This window comes from Ascidia mentula, chromosome 2, assembly GCF_947561715.1.
Source record: "Ascidia mentula chromosome 2, kaAscMent1.1, whole genome shotgun sequence".
NCBI lineage: Eukaryota > Metazoa > Chordata > Ascidiacea > Phlebobranchia > Ascidiidae > Ascidia > Ascidia mentula.
This window is the reverse complement of record NC_138567.1, coordinates 13708694-13730139: the sequence shown is the minus strand read 5'-3', so window position 1 is coordinate 13730139 and position 21446 is coordinate 13708694. Positions and strand designations below refer to the sequence as shown.

The window sequence follows — 21446 nt, the reverse complement described above, 5'->3', positions numbered from 1 at the left end:
TACTCTTGAATTTAGTAACTTCCGCCGGTTAATCAAGTAAACAAAAGGTTGAAGAACTTCACATCAAATTTCGCGTTTTGATTAAATCACGAAGTAGTTTTGTATTAAAGCCGATCAGAACACCGCTAATCATATATGGACTTACAATCATGTAACATTTTTATGAATTGATCGTAAATCCTCTCGTGCGTGCATTTGTTTGTTCAATGAAGCGTGCATGAGTAGTGGGTGTGCCGTGCCTTCCAGTCTGGTAAAGCCACAGAAAAAAAGTCTGTTGTAGTGAGGTGACAGTGACGCATGCAGTATAAACTGGTGAAAGTGACAGAGGAAAGTTAAATAACAATCAAAACTAATATATTAAATTGAACAATTGATCAATATGTTTAACAAATGATCATGTTTGTTTTGCCATAAAACTTAATGGCAGCTTGTTTAATCTTCTGAATTAGAGCTGAACGTTTCTTGTATGCAGTTGAATAGTTGCTGTATCTATAAGCTTTGTGAGTCACCAAGAACATAAGAAATATATTTTATGCTAAAGCTATCTTAAGCATATATCTGTAATCTGTACAGTGCAAAGTTTTATATTGTCATCTGTGTTTCTTCAGAAAACCTTTACCTGTATTATTCAAATCCTGCACAAGTACATTTGATATATTTAATTGTAATATATCCATTGAACCCAGCCATGCCAAAGTGTCCCAGTTGTGGAAAAGAAGTCTACTTTGGTAAGGTGTTTGATTTTGCAGTAAACGTGTTTTCGGATGTGATACAATACAGCCTTAAATTTCCATGATCAAGTAAACACTGTGTTTAAATCATGAACATAAAAATATTGTCTAGAGTGTGTAGGGATTGGCAGGCCATTGTTATAATGTATTGAATTTAACAAAACAGACGTGTCCGTCTTACAAAAACAGCACCAGCCTGTATCTATCATTTATCATGTCACAGTAATGGAAATTGGCACTGATCAACAGGAAAGCGGCAGTTGAGTAATCTCGCGCCCGCCCAAGCAAATGCGCCAGTACGTCATTGGAAAGGAATTTTTTCAATTGTTAGTCGCGCATGTCGGCAAATACGGGCTGAACGTAGCTCGGCGGTTTGAACAATAACCGACCGTTTTATGGGAACAGAGGGTGTGTTTGGCTTAACTTTAAGCTGCGCTGAGTTTTGGCTTAACTTTAAGCTGCGCTGAGTTTTACCTCCCTTTGTCGAGTCAAAGAATGCCCACATAAAATATGGTCATGCAAATGAATAGTAAGTTGGTTCATCCTTTATTTTTTTGAATAAAAGCTTGGTAAGCATGACGCCTTTGAATAACGTTCAGTATGGGTTAGGTGTTACGAAACCGCCGTTTTGTGGTTTCTACCTTCCAAAGTGCTAAATTAAGCTTGAACCCCCTTCTCCCGCTCTCCAACACAAACACAGCGCACGCGTGTATGTGTGTGTTGCACATATTGTTTGAAGGTGTGTCCGTCTGCGGTGTGTGAGGAAAATGCATGCGACGCTTGCGTAACTGTTTTGAAGGCCAAGTGGTTGGAAGCTCAAACGCTTGCTCATGTTCAGAAAGTCTTCATTTATATGATTTTTTGTTTAACGGAACTACGTACAAAGTGAATTCCATGATGAAATATGAAGGGTTTAACGAGCTACTATCTCGATACAACTAAACACTCATCTGGCAATAAACTCGGTCATACAGGCTATGTTTTTCATGTTAAAATCACCTGGGGATGTTTATGCCATAAAGTGCAAAGGCTTGTTAATTTCCGTTTTTCCCTTGGAGCAAACGAATGCGCGGTGTTGGCATAAGCATTGTAGCGTGAACTATAATTGACGAGAGCGTGGCCCTGTTGTTTTAATAATTCACTTCGCTCACCTGTTGAACTGATTAATATTTTAACAAAGAACGGAACTCGTGTCGGAAAGTGGGCCTCGGTGGTCATGAGTGTAGCATTCTGTTGTTTAAGGACTACGTCACGAAAGCAGTTCGTTTACCTCCAAAATGGAATATAATACAATCTCCAATAACAGAACATTTTCTCTTTCCTGCACAAGAAATGCATTTTCAATGTGTAGAGACAAAATCTGTTAATTAAGATGGCCTGCAAGATATAATCAAGTATGTTAATATAAATATTGTTCCTGTTTCAGTGAAAATAAAGATCAAATAATTACCACAAAAAGGGGTCACGTAGGTTGTTTAAAAGACTTCACCATTAGAACGAGATATCTATAGTGCGCGGGGCACTTTTACTTCCAACAGCTAATTTCACTTTTAAAGCTGACATAATCTTTTGCAGCTGAGAAAGTTCAGTCCCTTGGAAAGGATTGGCACCGACCATGTCTAAGATGCGAAAAGTGTAAAAAAACTCTTAGCAGTGGAGCTCATGCTGAGGTATGTGATGGTATTTTGAACGGGGATGTTTGTTGTTTTTACTTACTTAAACAAACAATGGATATATGTAAACATTTTTATTGCAGCACCAAGGAAAGCCATATTGCCACAAACCCTGCTACGCTGCCATGTTCGGCCCAGGAGGTTGGTACTCAATATTAGCGTAGTTAATCAAGGTTAATTCGTTTTGCTTATGTCGAACGTATTGTTGTATTAAATGGACGGGGCCAGAGACAAGCATCTACACCTGAATAATTTACGTTAAAAACTATTTAATCAAGAAACAAAACAAGTAAAGACTGATGATTGTGACGTGTCATAACTCATTCATACGCATAATAACACCTTCGTAGGATCATGCCCCCAGTTTAGTTTTGTAATTTAGATATTAGCGCGTAGACCTAAGACGCCATTGGCTAACGTGACATTCAATTAATTTCCTGAACCTTCTAACCACCAAATGGTAATGCTCTTATTTAAAGGTTATCGGACACCCAAGTAAAATTCAAAGCCAGTTAAGGTAGAAAGTCGTGATATGTCTTTTAGTAGACACAAGTGCCGTAGCAGTAGTTTTGTCAGAGTGATGTGCTTTGTCATTTTGTTCACCACAGAACCGAGTGTGATTATCTCTGGTAGCTGATAAACAACCGAATGAAAATATCATCCAAATTGTTCTTGTGATATAATGGTGTTTAAATTATGTGTTGGATGTTGTGTAATTCCAAAGTTGTACCACACGAGAAAGTAGGGACTTTACAATTAAGACATACGGTTAATTGCATGCTGTGTAACATATGCACTGTTTCTGCATGAACGTTTCCGGTTGTTATTCACTATGTCAACATAACTAACGAACATTTTTCACCTAACTTTGCATGATTTTTGGTATCATACTTTGTATGGCATGTTGCCTTTCGATAAAGTCCTCCAACCAACCTACGTACAGCGGTCCAAATATTTCAACATTTTCTTGTAACCCAATGCCAGCGAACAGCTTTGTTGTTTTCCGCTGAAAGGTTTTGCGCACAGATTTCAACCGCGCCGTGAAACCTAGGTGCCCCGGGGATGTACAAGCAGCACACAAAGTTTGAACCACTGTAATCACTAGGAAAGCTGTAATTTCTTGCCAACGCCTTTACATAATTCATTTCACTGAACGCGTATGACTCCTGAACGCTGTGAGACGTGCAATATTTATGTGTGTATTCCCTGTTGGTTGAAAAGCTAGACCAATGCTACAGTCACCAGCTGCACTGCTGATTACACCATATAGTTTGAAACTCCAAATAATTATAATGACAATGTAGTTGTTGGGGTTTTAATATCATTTATACACATTTTTTTTAAGTCATCTATGTTTTTTTTAAAAAGGCAATGATAAAGTGAGGCCTAATGCTGAGAAACTCTTTATGTTTGTCGGCGCGTTTGACGTCATAAACGAAGTTAAATAAAAGCTTTTGTGAAACTAACAAAAAGGTTACAGGGAGTTTATCTTAAATGTCAATCTGCTTTTCCTTGACGTGCGAACCCAGATACACAAACCAAGTTGACGCACGAACTGAAATGTCACGTTTGTGTCACTTTAAACACCACGTCCTATTTGTAAGTTCGCAGGCAATTGGGATATGCCCTGGTGTGTGTGTGTGATGTGGCTTAACTAAACGCCCTATTCACAGACTCCACAAATTAATTGCCTGCACAATTTCTTGCAAAAAAGTTTGCATACGAAGCATGATATGTCGTGCTGGTGCATCGTAAACATGTGTCACGTGAATACTCACTGCCTTCCTGTGCATGAATTGTCCAAGACTTTGTTCGTTTGATGAAACAGCTATTTTAAACTGTGCATGTGCGTTGCTGTGGTAGATATCACGCTTACTGTCCAAACCGTACCAAACTTTTTGCTATTTGTTGCAAGTTCGTTACATCCTTCTGTCCAACTTATAAAACTTAGCAGCACCCTTACTGAGTTATTTCGCACTAGATTTACCTTATTTGTTCAGGAATTTTTTTTGCTAAACACATTTGGCACCGCAGTTGCGAATGGATGTCCTCAATGTAGAGAAGCTGTTTATTCAAAATATTTTTATTTTTTTAGGTTTTGGTCGTGGAGGTACAGAAAGCTACCAGTACAAGTAAATATGTATCGACATTTTGCCGACACTAATTTGTAGATATTCCAAACAATGTAATCGCGTAACCAATTGCTTTGCTTTGTTGTAAATGATATGTTTTTTTAAGCCGTTATCGTACGCCATTCCAAACTTAAGAATTAATTACACGTTGTCCTGACCAATAATTTTGAAAGTGCTGTTTTAATCATCTGTATATTACTGATTTTTTTCATGCAGTAGCGAACGATTTGTGCAGTGTTTGAAAGTCAAAACAACCTCATATTTTGGATTAGACGACAATAAGTAAATCATGTTGATGCAGCTATTATCAAAATTTTTCTTTTGTGTCTTGTATTCGCAAAATACATTTTGCAGTTGTACATATTTCGTAACTTAACTCAAGGTTTTTTTTATCAGTAAGACAAACACAATATAGCCCATATGGCGAATATCGGCTGTTAGAAAATTCATTGTTAGACGGTACGGTGGATGATCAGGGGTAAGCTGGAGCACCTGAGAACATGCAGTAAAACTAGGTTAAAAGTTAAAACCATATCAAAAGTTCACTCCAATACGAAGAAATATTGAAAACCGTGATTAATAGCGAGCAAAGAAGTGATTATATAATTAAAAGTGGTAATGGTGTTAACGAACACCGTCGGCATTTAGCTGCGGCTTGCATTGATGAATACAATTTGTTTCCAATAATTTTGACAAGCCACATTGCTTTCCTTTAGCTTGCCCAGGATGGTGTGGATTTCTAAGTCTACCCTATGCTTGGGGTTTTCTGTTAATTGTTTGACATAGCTCGAAAGAAGTGCTCAAACACACGTTAATGAGTCCATACTCGCGGTTACATCTTAAACCAATTAGGCGCCCAGAAATATTCATTATATATGTCAATAAGGGAACATGCTTTAACTCTAGCTAGAAGTTACAACTCGATTAAGTATTTTATGCAAACCTGACAAAGGTAACAGTATTGTTTTGTTGGGTAAAATTTATAAGATAAAAATTATATATATATATAACCCTCGTATGTCCGCTGTATAAGTAATCACGGTTTTAATGTTTCTCTGTGTTTTTTTTTCTTTGTGAGTACATTATATTGCTTCACCCTATTCCACTTTACCGTCTTGTCCACACGCCTACATTCGTTATGGAGCATTGAAAATTATACAACAGCTACATGGGTTATATTATTTGTCCTAATTGTACATATGTTTAAAGCTGTTTTTACCAGAAAATAATAAGATGCTAATTTTAGTAGTAACAGAAGTTTACTTCCGCCAGTGGGCGCTCGACAGTTTTCAGGTGCGTTAAAAAAAGACAAAAGGTTTTTCTCGCCCCAAACAAATAAGATCCCAGTTTAGCCACAGAAAAAAGTCAGTTGCAGTGTAAAGTTGAAATGAGGACATAGTGGTAGTAAACCTGGAGTTTGAAATTGTAGAAATGTATCTGTACCGTGCCGAGTTGTAGGCCTATATCGTTTATCTGTAATTTTTCAGAAAACCATTACCTGTATGCACATATTCAAATTCTGCGTTAATACATTTGATATAGTTAATTATAATATATCCACTGAACCCAGTCATGCCAAAGTGTCCCAGTTGTGGAAAAGAAGTCTACTTTGGTATGTTTTTTTGCTACTTCTACAAAAATTTACCTGTTTATTTTTGTTGTAATTTGTCTAACTAATGTGTAAGATGCAATAGCACGAAGAAATTTTACCACAAAAAAGGCATTATGACTTTGCATTGTTACTAAAATAACTGCATCGATTGTTGTCAAAATCAAGGCTTTGACATTAGAACGAGATATATAGTGCGCGGGGCGCAAATACTCCCAATAGCTAATTTAAATTTCAAAGCTGACACAAATGTTTTGCAGCTGAGAAAGTTCAGTCCCTTAGAAAGGATTGGCACCGACCATGTCTAAGATGCGAAAAGTGCAAGAAAACTCTTAACAGTGGAGGTCATGCCGAGGTATGTGATCATATTTTCACATGCGCTTCTAAGAAATTACAATGAATATATAAAATATTTTTGTAGCATGAAGGTAAGCCTTATTGCCACAATCCCTGCTACACTGTCCTGTTCGGTGTCGGAGGTTAGTATTAAACTTTTTGCTTGTGTTTGGCTTCCAATATTGGAATGAGTGATTTTGTCAGGGTACTGTCGATACTACACTTTAGGTTTTGAAACATAAAAGGTAATTGTAACCAAAACTATAACTATAAATAAAACCTGCAAACAACAGTGCACACTGTTTCTACTTCACCAATGCTGCTGTTGACAGTAGTACTTGCTTGTATATGACACCACTTCCTGTTTGTAATTTCGCAGGAAGTTGGGGAGATGCACTGGTGTTTGTTTTATGTGCCTTAACTAAACGCCCTATTCACAGGCTCCACAAATTAATTTTCTGCATATTTTTTTGCAAAATAGTTTGAATACAAAGCATGATATGTCGTGCTCGTGCCTCGTAAACATGTGTCACGTAAATACTGACTGCTTTCCTGTGCATGTGTAGTCCAAAATTTCGTCGTTCGTTTTGATGAAAAAGCTATTTTGAACTCAGCATGTGCGTTGCTGTGGTAGATATTACACTTACTGTCCAAACTATAGCAAACTATTTCCAATCTGTTTCATGTTAGTTGCATCCGCTTGTGCAACATCTATAATTTAGCAACACCCTTTTTAGTTATTTTTGCGCAAGTATCACCTTTTTTGTTCAGGATTTTTCTTTCTTGCTTGAACACATTCGGCAGAGCAGTTGCCTATGGGTTGACTCAATAAGTTTATAAAGTTGTTCTTAAGAAATCTTTACATTTCTTTGTTTAGGTTATGGTGGAAGTACGGATTTTGCCGACACAGATCTGTTGACACAACAAACCCATGTAATCGCGTAACCAGTTGCTTTGATGTGTTGTAAATAATGTATTTTTAAGCCGTCATCGTACGCCATTCCAAACTTGAAAAGTGTATACACGTTATCCTGACCAATAAGTGCTGTTTCAATCATCTGTATATGTCACTGATTTTTTCATGCAGTAACGAACGAATTGTGCAGTGTTTTAATGTCAAAATAAACTTATATTTTGGAATGGACGTCAAGAAATAAATCAAGTTGATCAAAAATTTTATCAATTTGTTTCTTTTGTGCGTTGTATATATATATATATACAAAATACACATAGCAATTGTATATATTCATCAACATAACTCACGGTTTTGTATATCATTGAGACAAACAATATAGCTGATTTGGTTGGTCCTTACTGTACAAATGTTTGACGTTGTGTTTGCTGGCAATTTAGCAAGATGCTGATCCCAGTGGTAACAGAAGTTAACTTCTTACATCCGCCAGTGGACGCTCAACAGCTTCCCTCCGGTCCCAGAGGATGGACAGAAGCCCTTTTTCCTTTTTTTTTTGTCCTAAACGAATATCCTCCCAGTTAAACCACAGAAAAAAGTCATTTGCAGAGTAATGTTTTAATGGGGTGGCGTAACCTGAACGAAAGAGCCCAAAAAAATAACAGTCGCAACCAATAAATTCATTATTCAATATGTTTGTCAAATGATCAGGCCCTTTTACCTGTATGCACATATTCAAATTCTGCGTTGGTATCATGCTGAGGTATGTGATGATATTTTCATAGTTGTAATGAGGTGGCGGTGGTGCAGCCTGAACAAACTGGTGCAAGTATTTTATCGTGTGAATAACGAAAGAGCCTATAAAAATAACAATCGCAACTAATACACTAAATTGAACAATATGTTTAACAAATGATCGTGTATGTTCTGCCATAAAATTTTATGGTAGCCTGTTTAATCTTCTACATTAGAGCTAAATATTTCTTGTATGTAATTGAATATTTGCTGTAAAAGCTTTATGAGCCATCAAAAAAATATTTGCGATAAAGCTGTCATAAACATATACGTACATAGTGGTAGTAAACCTGGAGATTTGCGCTGTAGAAATGTATCTGTAGCATGCAGAGTTGTATGTCGTTCATCTGTAATTAAAAAAAAAAACTTTATCTGTAGGCCTATACAAATATTCAAATCCTGCACAAGTATATTTGATATAGTTGGTTATAGTATTCACTGAACCCAACCATGCCAAAGTGTCCCAGTTGTGGAAAAGAAGTCTACTTTGGTAAGGTGTTTGTTTTTTCTGCTCCGTCATATAAAAATTACCTGTTTCTTTTTGTTGTATAATTGTTGAATGCAAGAACTATTACACAAAGAAGTTTTGCCACAAAAAAGGCTCAATGTTTGTGCATTGTTTTATTGCATCGATTGTTGTCAAAATTAAGGCTTTGACATTAGAACGAGATATATAGTGTGCGTGGGGCGCAAATACTTCCAATATCTAATAACAATTTTTAAGCTGACATAATTTTTTGCAGCTGAGAAAGTTCAGTCCCTTGGAAAGGATTGGCACCGACCATGTCTAAGATGCGAAAAGTGTAATAAAACTCTTAACAGTGGAGGTCATGCTGAGGTATGTGATGATATTTTCATATGCGATTCAAAGAAATTACAATGAATCTATATAATGTTTTCTGTAGCGTGACGGTAAGCCATATTGCCACAATCCCTGCTACGCTGCCCTGTTCGGGGCAGGAGGTTAGTATTGAACGTTTTTGACAAAACCTTGAATCGTTTCGATTGTATTTGATTTCCATCAATGGAACGAGTATTTTTGTCACAGAGATGTGCTTGGTCATTTTGTTCACAACAGAACCGAGAGTGATTAACTCTGGTAGTTGATAAACAACCGAATGAAAATCCTCCAAATTGTTGTGATATAGTTTGCACGTCGTGACACACATAATAATGTTTTGGCAAGGCTCATGGTCATTGTCTAAGTGACTACAAACTCCACGCGTCTGATGAGTAATTGCATAAGCATTGGCGGTTTCCCGTTATATGGTAATTGTGTGCCTTAGCCACTCGCCCAATTCTCAGGCCTATTTTCACAAAGTTTCAGGTGTGAACACTGTTTGTGTAGAGCACGAAGTTTACACAGCAGGAAGCACAATACATGCTGCGTATCAGTTACACATAAACCACGGTCACAATTATGTGTCACCTTCCTGTACCACGGCTTTGTTGTTCGTTTGATACAGTTTTAACTCTTCATATGAATTGCTGTGTTGGATACTTTCTATCTATTACGTGTACCAACCCTTTTGCGATCTGTTTCATGTATGTCACATCGGAGTGTCCAACATCCGTAACTGTTGCTTTCACACATTAGGCACCGCAGTTGCGAATATATTTGTTTAATACTTCTTATTTATTCGTTTAGGTTTTGGGAGTGGAGGTACGGAGAGCCACAAGTTCTAACAAGTATGCACCGACACCCATGTGCATTTATACCAAAACCATGTAATCGTGTAACCAATTGCTTTGATGTTTTGTAAATAGCAATGACATGTTTTCAAGTCGTCAGCGTACATCATTTCAAACTTAAGAAATGAATACACGCGTTGTCCTGACTAATATTCGTGCTGTATTTGTTTCAATCATCTGTATATTACTGATTTTTTTCCATGCAGTAACGAACGAGTTGTGCAGTGTTTTAAAGTCAAAACAACTTGGACGTCAGTAACTAAAACGTGTTAATGCAGTCCTACATAAAAATATTTCAGCATCAAAACGCCAGGTTGCATGATGCTACAAAAGTCAGTCTTTTTTAAAAGAATGCCTAATCAAGAGAATTAAGTTCGTAGACATATAAAGACTGATACGACACATTTAATAATTTGATGATGCTTTATGTAAGCTTTTAAAGGTTTGATGCAATTTGCAGAGGAGTGAAGTATCATATGTTTGTCGCTGTGTTTGCCAAAAATTCAATGAGCTGATGCTGGCCCCATTTGTAACATAGGTTTAACTTTGCTTGTTTACGTCGCCAGAGGGTGCTCAGCAGTTTCCCTCGGGTCCCAGGAGGAGATTTTTTACAGCGACAATCTTCAAATTTTGGGGTACGATCGTAGGATATCCTAGCGACGATTCCCAATCAGGTTTTCTGCTTGACCGATGTTGCCAATTGTTTTTACTTGGTCCCCAAAGCAGTAAGCATCTATATGTGACTCACGAACAAAAAGATTTCGATGCATGCCTACTGGTTTTCAATTCGCTTTCTGTTGCGTCGCCGTTAAAAATATTAATGTCCTACTCCACGGGAAAAAAATTAATATCGGTACACGCTTTTATGACTTAATAATCTGTTCTTCTGGCAAAGATAAAACGTAACTTTATTCACCGACGTTTCGCCTGTTATTCAACAAGGCTTCCTCTGTACCATTACCTTGAGGGAGCCTTGTTGAATAACAGGCGAAACGTCGGTGAATAAAGTTACGTTTTATATATGCCAGAAGAACAGATTATTAAGTTACAATATGCCTGGCAGCAACAAAATCATTATACACGCTTTTATGTTGCTAAGGTTGCATAGATTCACCTATATACCTATAGGAGATCAATATGGATTGTCAAGTGCGCACAATAACTTTAGTTGTATAATCTCTGATTCCATTTTTCACACTAGGTCGACAAAAAGGAATCACGGTTGCAATTTTATAGTGAGCAAAGCCTATGATAAATTAATTTTAGGCAATGCTTTATGTCCGTGATTGATTTTCGGTAGGAAAGGGCAAGCGAACTAAAATGCGGAAAATTTGGACTTTCGCGTTTTTTTTATTTCAGTCAAGCGTATAGCAATGGGTGTGCCTTCCAGTCAAGCTAACTATTGGTTAGAATAAGTTTGAGGTCGTGTGGCGATGGCGCAGCTTTAACGAATAGTAACAAGATGCTTTAAAACAATCACTAAAAACGATATTGGTGGCTAAAACAGGATGGTTGCTCAACAGCTAGCGTTGTAGAAAATTTATATGGTAGTTGCACATGATATATAGCAAAGTTCATTATGTTCTGTTAATCTTATTCTGTATCTAAACACCTTTCATTTTTTTTATGTAGAGTTTTAAATTCCGCGTAGGTGAAATTGAACTAAATTACCACTTACTCGCAGTCATGCCGAAGTGTCCTAATTGTGGAAAAGAAGTGTACTTTGGTAAGAGTTCAGTGCTAATCCTGCAAATATTGCTTTGTGCGATCAAAATTCTTTCCATGTAGTATCGTTGTTTTCCAATCTTTTTGGCGTGACGGTGCAGTAAAGTATTGTTATGAAATTAAGTGTTGAACATCTCAGATTTCATATGACTGAAGCTGTATTGCAACCAAGTGGTTTTAACAGCAGGCCTTATATATTCAATGCATTTTAAATTTGTTGATTACTTTGCCAAATAAACCTGCTATGAAGATGAACATTAAACATGTCATAGGTACAAAACATTCATCATAAATTGAATCGTGATTTTTTTTCTCGCATCTACAATTGTATCGCAGTCAGTCGCTTTGTGAGGTAATGGGATTTATCCCTTTGACCTAGCAATAATTTACCACGTAACAGAACTCAATTTTCGAGAAATGGGCTGGGCCTGGATAAATGTTTTATAGAAGTGGTTCCACCTTATATCGGTTAAGGCATCGTTTGTCACGAATACAGCAGTCTGTTGTTGTTGAAAAGTACGTCACGCTTCGTGGAAGAAGGTCCGAAAAGTTCGGTTAATGAACGGCTTATTTTGTTACGCTCCAATAATGTGAAGTAGGGCCGCCGGGTTTACCCAGCATACGCCTTTGGAAGTTTGTATGTGTTGACCCACAAGCGCAAAATCGCGATAATGAAGCAAATTAATATATCCCCGACGCCGAAACCAAGTGTTTCCATTTTCCATTAAGTTAATATTAACTTGTATTTAGATTACACTGTGGGTAAAATAAAATGAACGAAGGGTGGCTATGATATACGTTTTCAGCATAGAAACAGATGTATTAAACAGAGTATACCTTACGATATAAGGTTTTACTTGGAAATGTTACTATTAGCGTTGTTTTGTTAAAAGTATTGCACTCTGTTATACTATAACATAAAAGAATGATGAACTTTTAACTTTGTTTGATTAATATCAAAGAATCTGCTTCTGTTCAAAATAAAACTAAAAGTAAAGTCACGCATTTTCTGTAAAACAATACGTTTACTGGCTTTGCAGTCCAGTGCAGTGGGGCGATCCTGCCAATCATATAGGATTGCATTTACTGTAAAAGTGATCAATTAATGCGCATTGTATTGCTTGCTGTTTTCACCATCGGCACAGTTTATGTTGAGTGATCTATTAATTCAAACCTTATACATGAGTATGCCTTTTGCAGCTGAGAAAGTTCAGTCCCTTGGAAAGGATTGGCACCGACCATGTCTAAGATGCGAAAAGTGCAAGAAAACTCTTAACAGTGGAGGTCATGCTGAGGTATGTGGACATATTATTTTGAACGAGGATATTTGTTGTTTTTACTTACTTGAAGAAACAATGGATTTATGTAAAAAATTTTTATTGCAGCACCATGGAAAGCCATATTGCCACAAACCCTGCTACGCTGCCCTGTTTGGCCCAACAGGTTGGTATGCAATATGAACTCAGGCTTAACTTTTTGTTTGTGATTGACATTTAATTAACGAGATTTTAGACAAGAGATTTCACCTCCGTCTAATTTGCCAGCTGTGGTGAAATTTTTTTACCAGATATTTTATCGATCAGAACATTTTCGTACACCAAATGATATCCTTGTAGAAGTTTATAAAATTACTAAAAATCAATTTCTCATTACAATTTGGAGCACATTAGCCAAACGGTTCTTACCGAGACGGCTTTGTTTCAACACTGTATGACAGTAAAATTAGTCATTTGGCTCAGTTCGGGCAGCGGTGTCTGCAGCATCAAAAAAACTTTAGAATAGAAAAATACAATACAAATGTAAACAAATATGATGATTTCGCGTGTTTACAGAAAAGGCATGAACATGCATTCGTTTCCAATCCACAAACGAATCTTTGTAATAAACATGATAAACCCTCATTATAGTTTCAAAATGTACACACTTTAACGCAGTTAGACCACGAATGCACTTTTTCAACATAGATTTGTTAAATCCTTATATTTGTAAATCGCGATACTCTCACTTAAAGGGTATCGTAAATTTTTACTTAAAGGGTATCGTAACGTAAAATTTAAAGGCAATTAATGTAGACTGCTGGCAAATCGCTATATGTCTCCAAGTACAAGTGTTTCTCAACCGCAACTCCGGGTTAAGTTTTTCAGTGGTAATTTTGGTTTGTACATATTCTCGTTGTCAAAAACATGCTTTATCTTTCTTATCATTGTAACATCCCAATGTTCAGCATTCGCAACCGATTTTTTTGTTTTTTTTTGCACACAAAAATGCTAGCTGTTTGCATATATTGGCACAGTAGTAAAAGTATGGCTTATATAGACAAAATAAACAGGAGGTTGCAACTTATTTTTATTCTTATAGGTTTTGGTCATGGAGGTACGGAGAGCCACAAGTACTAACAAATATGCACCGAAATTTTGCCGACACTAATCTGTAGATACAAAAAAAACATATAATTGTGTAACCATAATCGCTTTGCTATTTTGCAAATGACATAATTTTTAGGCCGTCATTCCGAAATTTGGAAATAAATACGCACGTTGTGTCGACCAATATTTTTAATTGTACTACTATACTTTCAATCATATGTAAATCTCTGATTTTTGCATGCACTGGCGAACGATTTATGCGGTTTCCAAGTAAACCGACCTCATATTTTAGACGCCAATAATTAATAAATCAATGCAGCCTTTATCAAAACATTGATGTGTGATTTTCACAAGCAATTGCGGAGATGTTGCTGTAATCGGACTAAAACAGTATCAATTCCACGAAGTGCTTTTGAGAGGCTTACCAACAAATGTTCGTAATGACTCGTAATCTTGAGCATCGACTTAAAGTTTGAACTAACTTTGACCATATTATTTCACATAATTATAAATGCACTTAAAAATTTATTTGGTTCCAACCGGCAACTTCCAAATTTCTCCTCTGTCATGACGCAATTTTTCTTGCAACGTTGTATAAAGCGGTTTTACATCTGCTTGGAGACGTCCGCTAGTTAGCGCTCTTACGTTTGACTGTTTTCCCCATCATCTCGTCCCATATACTAAGAAGAAAACCTGATCGATATTTATTCCGAGAATAAGCAGGATTGGAATCCAGGTAGCGGTAGAAAAAGCGCCTCCAGAATGATTATTTTTTCTGCTCGGTCCTCATAACAAGATACCGTCATCTAACTACCTCCGTATGGAGGTAAAATCGAACTGCCGGCGAATAGAAAAGAACTCGAATCCTTTGGCGAAAAGCTTTACGTTGTGCTGCGTTAAAAATTTCGATGTCTATTAAGAGAAACTGTGTGTTTATTTACACCTGATGAAGCGAGAGGTATTCGCGAAAGCTAGTGTACATTTTTAAATACAAAAGTCAGTCTATTTTAAAAGAGTGCCAAATCAAGAGAACTCAGTTCGTAGACAAGAAGACTGATACGGCAGAGTTTAAAATTTAATAAGAGAAAGATATAGAACGATGTATACTTACAAAAGGCTAAAACGATTAAAGCGTTTGTTTTACCGCTTACATACAACAGGATAACACTTACCTAGCGCCCAAAAAACGGTCTCTACCAGCAGGCTAGAGCGCTATACAAGCCCCGTCCAACACACAATGGCGCCTCACAAAAACAATCGGTCCTCTTCGCACTACACCGCCAGAGAACTGCCGGGCTTGCCACTGATTACTGAACCCGTCAACATCTTAACCAATCAGCGTACCACACGTCTGCCAGGCAAGCACGACTGCTCAAGCGTACCAAATTAAACTGTGAAAAGGTGAAACAAATAACGATACATACTAAATGTGCAGGAAAATAACAAAGAAAAATATGTGAATTAAAGTGCATAGAGGTAAAGTGAAAACAAAGAAAGCAACAAAAACAAACAAATTCGTTCACACTTTGTTGATAAAAAGTTGTTCTAAAACGTAACTTGTGGACTACACTTTCGAAATAAAAGCAGTGTCACTGATTTAAAAGTAATACAAAAGTTTAAAAAAATGCGATTTACATGGCCACCAACGTCGCGAGGAAGCAGCCGAACAGAATATGCAACAACGTGATTCGTGGCCAGGATAACCAGGGTTCAAATCCCGGTGTGGTAAAAAAAATCTTACTTTAATCCAGTGTATTGTACAGAGAAAGGGTACTGGGCGGTGATTGTTCAAGTGATATCACTGTTGTTTGCTCGTAATTAAATCGGATTTTTACTCTATTATATCATTTGTGGAAACACATTACAGCAGTACGTAAAGCTTAAGACGAGCAAAACTACCCTACGAATGTTGTGTGATCATGTATTTTTTGGCAATTTGCATGAAATGGTAATACTCGATTAGTTTATACTACTCAATTCCCTACAAAAAACTATATTTCTGTTCGTAGCTTATCCAATAACAAAGTACACGAACTTGATCTATTGCGTGATGTATCCCCACAGCTTTATTGACGATGGTGACCTAATTGTCACGTTGTGTATTTCATTTAAACTAATCAATCATTATGTTGTGACGTCAAAGCACAATGCCGTTAATATCAGTCCCGAGTGTGATGATGTCATATCACGCGTTCTGACGATACGGACCATCAGGGCACCCCGACGCAGAGTTTGGGAACCATTGTATTATAACAGGTAATTTGTCCTAACGGACTCCTCTTAATATAGTCAGGGTAGTGTGTTTTTGTTTGTCACATAACAAGGCTGTAACATGTCCTGTAAGTTTGCAAGCTTTTAATATAAAATGTGGGGAAGCATCTTTACCGTGGAGTTTCAGAGGTTGCTGCGGTTTCCTCGACAAAGCTCTCCACAGTTTAGAACCACTGTTTTACATTTTCACAAATTTCTATCTTACTGATATTCTTGGTGCGTCGTAAATTGGTGATTCTTTGTTGTCAATCAATAGAAAAGGTGTGAGTATAGAAACATATTCCTCCAAGGAAGCGTCGAGAAAACAACAGAGTGGGTCTATTCGTGATTGCAAACATGTCAACGTTATATTAAGCGAACATAATCTGAACGCAGTCTAATGAAGTCGTGTCTTGCCGCAACCGACTTTCATTTTCTATTTGTAATTCTCATATGAAGGGCAGCGGACCACACAGTTGATACGAAGCTTCATTTAATGACGTAGCGACTATGGTAACGCTCGTTTAAGTTTCAATTGCGCCGTACCGTTGTTGTCTTTATCGTACTGCATTGGCACTTCGTCATGTACGACGATTGCTATAGGTTTCCGAGATACAGAACGGGTGTGTTTTTGTCGAACAGCTCACGGCGCCTACACATGTAACAACAATAAGATTAAGTCGAATTCGCGAGGATGCACAGCGTATTTTTATTGGCGTCGTGACGCTTATTTTCCGTTCTCAGCTGGTTTATAGTAATGTTCTGCTCATTTTACACGGCTTACATAGATAACGGAATATAACGCAAGAAATTGTTGTATTAATTGCGATGATAAGTGATCGTGTTTTTTAAAACAAATCTATTAGTTATGTGCAACTGCGCGATATTGTGCTACGGGAACCAGAACGTCACAATGCAGAGGGAACAGCGGAGAATCAATGTATGTCGATGAGGTCTCTTGTACTATGACCATCTGTGTGGAAAACCAATTTGTGCGCTTAGTTGATTAGCTGTGTTAAGCACAACACACACAATAAGTCCTCTAAATTGGAACAGTGCGCTCGGGGGTCACGCCAATCCGTTAAATAGCGTGTGGTTCATAGAGGCGCCCGGAGATTAGCAGTTTAAGCAACAGCACTAAGCTAATTACTTGCTTTACTTCAGGCAAAGTGACCATGCATAATGCAGCACGCCTGTGGCACGACGTAATGAACCGAACAGGCGTCCATATACAGTGAAATACTTGAAAGTGACACACCGCGCCTGGATTTCTTATCGCTGCTGGCGATAGCCTAGACATGGGGGCCAAGAAAAGGTTTAGCTGTATGTGGAGTTCGACCATACGTTGCAACGATAACCAAATTGAACAACCAGGCGACGAAACGCTGCGCTGAGGTCGTTGGTTTCTGTTCGGTATTCATGTTATCGTGTTTGCTTAGGTCCGTGACAGAGTCGCAAGTGAACGCAGTGCATAGTGAGTATACCATGCTTCGTGTCTCTGTCGAAATGTATGAGTTGATTTTGGTCATCTATTACATTGGCAACGATACTTGTATACACTTGCACAGTACGGCGAAATTCGTGGCGATTCGTAGCATAGAGTGAAAGGATTTACTCACTATTCTGATAATGACGAGACTGGTCCATACTGTAAAAAAATTGACTCGCTTTATTTATTTGAAGACGTTTCGGCAAAAAACGTATATTTCATCATTGGTCAGTGTTTTTTACAGTATGAGTCTGTCTCTTCATTCTCAGACTTATGTTGTGTATGAATAGCTAATATAATGTGATGCGATGATCGCTCGCAGTATATCCGCTGTAATTAAACTAAATAGGTCAGACTGTTGGTACCAACACAAAGCGTTTATTGACATATTCTGGAATCAAATACTTTACAAGTGAAAGAAACTGTTGTCGAAACTTTAGTGTCTGTGCTTTGAAACGGAAGATTTCATGCAGATGTCATTTTGTCAAGAGTTGATGTGCAGAATATAAATCTTCCTGTCTCCTAAAACTGTGCAGCAATTGGCAATCTAAAATCCCTTGGTGGTTGTCACGTACGTTCGCGCGCCTGCGTTGCGTCGATGCGCGTGAATCGTTTTAATGCAATTTTGGGTGCTGGATGCACATCTGTCACTCGGGAAGCTGTGGTTGAGAATGACCTTCTACCCTCGTTCTGTTGAGCGGGTTAAAAGCTTTGTAACTAACACTATTTCCTTGGCAATGTAAAGACGTACATTTGTTTGTTAAGATCACTAATGTATTAAAATTATGTTGTTTTCACGTTTGTTTGGTTTGTGTATTGAATCAGCGGACAATGTCTAGAGTTAGGGTCCTGTAGTATACTCGATGTAGTTGTTTGGGAAGTTTGGGAGATTCGTGAATTGCGTCAGGAGACGATCTTGAAAAGGGTGAATACGTAAGCGCTAAAACCACTTTCAAGAAATGCCCTTTGCAACCCAAAGCCACAGTGCAGTTTTAAGCGAAGTTGCGGTATAGATTATCCATGTAAAACCAGTTTGCGATCAATGCTAAACCATTGCAAGCGGAACAAGAATTTAATTTTCGCCTCAACTAATATCGACTTGGCCCGTAACAGAATCCGACGCCCTCAGCACCGACAGTCTCCATTGCGTAAACAGATCCCTGTTATCATTTGGCGACAATGTACGGCGCGAGTCACGTGACTTGCTGACGTCATTGGCATAGAAAGCGATTCGTCGGGTCCGGTTTAGATAATGGTCCTCGAGGGACGCCTGTTGACTGGCGGGCGTCGGAGCCAGACGGGCCGCAGCAAAGGAAACGTTGAAGTACCGGTCGAGGTTGTTGAGATATGGTCAGATATGCCAGCTATTCCTGAAGGGTCTTTGTTTACAGATACCGGCTAAGATTTAAGTGATAGCGGAAGTGGCATACGGATGATGCTCCGGTAGTTTAAACAGTTTCAGGTATTTTTGATTTGGCTGGATACGGATAGCAAATACGGGTTCGGTCTAAGCTTATTTTTAATGATATAACTGGTGTAGAATTAAAAAGGACCTAGATATATTAAATACTTAAATACATGGCACAAGACACACACCTTCTAACGTACTCAAACGGTATTTTTGCGGCTAGTCAATTTGCAATCTTATGCTTTCGGGTAGGAGTTTGAAAATAGTTTTTTGAGTTAACTCGCGTTCGTTGCGACAGTGCAAAGCTGCAGGTGTAAACATTTCGTGGTCAACTCCTTATGCTGCTTTGTTGTATAGCTTGTGCAAAACCATCCATCCATAACTTTAAGAAAAAGTTAATTTGTTGTCAGCAATCATTGTGTTTCAAAATAAACCTATAGGCCTACTAATTAAAACTTTTCTCTTCAGAATTTTAGTCACTATTTGATTAGTTTGTGTTTCTTAACCACCCACGGTTTTAGTTGTCAGCAGAAATGTCGGAGAAGTGTGCTGGATGTGGCAAAACTGTTTATTTTGGTGAGTGAACTATAGCCGCCTTTCGGTCCCTAGTGGTTTCACTGAAGTGTGTACTTGCGATTGGTCGGCGACTTTTCGCTCAAAAAATTCGTGATGATATTCTGCTTTTAACAGTACACGAATTTCCTCATTGCACTTGCAAAACTCAATAAACACTTGTCCAGGTTATTTATTTTCAAATTTTAAATAAAATCCTAATACCTTGACATACAAATTTGTGTAAACATTTTCGGAAAGGATTTCATTTGCGACAAACATTATTATGGTTGGAATAAAAGTTATAAACGTAATACATATAAGGTTTGCAAAACCTAATGTAAAAGTGTCTGTCAGAACATGGAAATATTGCAAAATCATGTAGGAGTGAGCCTATAGTTCAAACAATAACAACTCGGGCACTGAAACAAAAAACGCCTTTGTGAGGTCATAAATAAATAATCATTTGGAAAATAAAGCAACTCTGCAATGGTTTATGTTTACAGCTGAAAAGATCAAGTCGATTAACAAGACGTGGCACAAGTGTTGTTTGCGTTGTGAAAAGTGCAAGAAAACTTTGACACCAGGTCGACACTCAGAGGTAAAAAAGAATCACGGTTACGTTTCGGAAACGTGCTGAGCCTATGATAAATTATTCACAAGCACTGTTTCACACCGGCAATTGATTTTGGGCGACAAATTGTGCGATATTTAAGTACTACAGCAGGCATGCATACCGTTGAAACACAAAAAAATTTAATATCTTTATCATTTGGGAACGCGTTGTTTGTCAAAATCTTATGATTCCCACTGTGTTCAGTTCCTATTAAAACAGTTAATGTTATCTCTTTGGTTGAGAAAATTACAAAACAATTTGCTGTTTCGACGATTTTTTAAATCTCTGCATATAAAAGTCTGCATTTAAAGATTTGTATGGGCATGTGAGTTCAAAATTGTAACACCGCAAATGTTTTTTCAGCACAACAATAAGCCCTACTGCGACATCCCGTGCTACTCCGCCCTCTTTGGCCCCAAAGGTGAGTAACCCTAAAGCAATGCCACATTAGTCCGTAACATAATTGCTGCTCCGTGCTATGGCAACATGCTGAACCAAGCAGCAGCTTTTGGTCCTAACTAATTAGAAGTGGCATAGTTTGTTATGTGTGTGGTATATGGTCCGTTAGTAACAGTTACTAACCAAACCACCTGAGAATTTTAATATGTTGAATGATGTAGCGACGAGTTATGACCCCATTTGTAGGATACGGACATGGCGGAACTGAAAGTCACTCTTACGACACGGAACAACAGTAAGCGCATCACATAGGAAGTGTGCCTGATCGGACGGTCAACTTCTCCATACACTTGCACACAACTGTACACATGTCTGTTACGCCACTCGCAATTGCCATAAAACGCTGCCTACCGAACCAACACTTTAAAATGATGTTTATTTTCCGTAGTAAATACCTATGATTAGATAATAGATTGTGATAGGCAATAGATCTCGTGTCGTATGAACTTTCAACCTTTTTAAAATTGAAGCTGCACCAGCGCTTTTCTGTTGTACTTAGTTGCGACACCTAGAGGCACGAACCTACAGACTATAACACCAAATGGCGGTGCCCTTCCAAAACTTGCCTAAAATTCAAAATTGTCGCTTGTTGGCTTTGGTATTAACCTTGTGTTCTGTGTACCGTGAATGTATTTTCATGTAATGGCTTTTCCCGTCGTTCTTCAGTGTATCGACACCTCACGAAACACCTGTACTAGTTTAT

The 21446-nt window shown here is 37.9% G+C and overlaps 3 protein-coding genes across 3 annotated transcripts; all 3 read left to right on the top strand.

Annotated features, from left to right (window-relative positions):
• The first annotated feature begins 587 nt into the window (after nt 1–587).
• On the top strand, nt 588–7433 carry LOC145890192 (cysteine-rich protein 2-like). Its single transcript, XM_082981221.1, has 8 exons — nt 588–728; nt 2307–2401; nt 2488–2545; nt 5759–5829; nt 6079–6148; nt 6406–6500; nt 6567–6624; nt 7359–7433. Exons 1-8 carry the CDS (start codon nt 689–691, stop codon nt 7424–7426), a joined length of 555 nt encoding a protein of 184 aa, XP_082837347.1. The 5' UTR covers nt 588–688; the 3' UTR covers nt 7427–7433.
• A 1138-nt stretch (nt 7434–8571) lies between these two features.
• On the top strand, nt 8572–14441 carry LOC145890191 (cysteine-rich protein 2-like). Its single transcript, XM_082981220.1, has 9 exons — nt 8572–8676; nt 8930–9024; nt 9092–9149; nt 9835–9865; nt 10417–10513; nt 11511–11604; nt 12804–12898; nt 12989–13046; nt 13962–14441. Exons 1-9 carry the CDS (start codon nt 8637–8639, stop codon nt 13997–13999), a joined length of 606 nt encoding a protein of 201 aa, XP_082837346.1. The 5' UTR covers nt 8572–8636; the 3' UTR covers nt 14000–14441.
• A 5141-nt stretch (nt 14442–19582) lies between these two features.
• On the top strand, nt 19583–21442 carry LOC145890404 (cysteine-rich protein 1-like). The gene is made up of 4 exons (XM_082981396.1): nt 19583–19692; nt 20175–20269; nt 20648–20705; nt 20930–21442. Exons 1-4 carry the CDS (start codon nt 19650–19652, stop codon nt 20980–20982), a joined length of 249 nt encoding a protein of 82 aa, XP_082837522.1. The 5' UTR covers nt 19583–19649; the 3' UTR covers nt 20983–21442.
• Nucleotides 21443–21446: the final 4 nt, after the last annotated feature.

Bases quoted from the DNA above. Each gene is read 5' to 3' on its own strand.
- LOC145890192 (XM_082981221.1), top strand. From the start codon at position 689: ATGCCAAAGTGTCCCAGTTGTGGAAAAGAAGTCTACTTTG. The intron at 5,830-6,078 runs GTGCGTTAAAAA...CATTTGATATAG, and splicing joins GGGCGCTCGACAGTTTTCAG to TTAATTATAATATATCCACT. The intron at 6,625-7,358 runs GTTAGTATTAAA...TTCTTTGTTTAG, and splicing joins TGTCCTGTTCGGTGTCGGAG to GTTATGGTGGAAGTACGGAT.
- LOC145890191 (XM_082981220.1), top strand. From the start codon at position 8,637: ATGCCAAAGTGTCCCAGTTGTGGAAAAGAAGTCTACTTTG. The intron at 10,514-11,510 runs GTACGATCGTAG...TTTTTTATGTAG, and splicing joins GACAATCTTCAAATTTTGGG to AGTTTTAAATTCCGCGTAGG. The intron at 11,605-12,803 runs GTAAGAGTTCAG...TGCCTTTTGCAG, and splicing joins TGGAAAAGAAGTGTACTTTG to CTGAGAAAGTTCAGTCCCTT.
- LOC145890404 (XM_082981396.1), top strand. From the start codon at position 19,650: ATGTCGGAGAAGTGTGCTGGATGTGGCAAAACTGTTTATTTTG. The intron at 19,693-20,174 runs GTGAGTGAACTA...TTATGTTTACAG, and splicing joins TGGCAAAACTGTTTATTTTG to CTGAAAAGATCAAGTCGATT. The intron at 20,270-20,647 runs GTAAAAAAGAAT...ATGTTTTTTCAG, and splicing joins CACCAGGTCGACACTCAGAG to CACAACAATAAGCCCTACTG.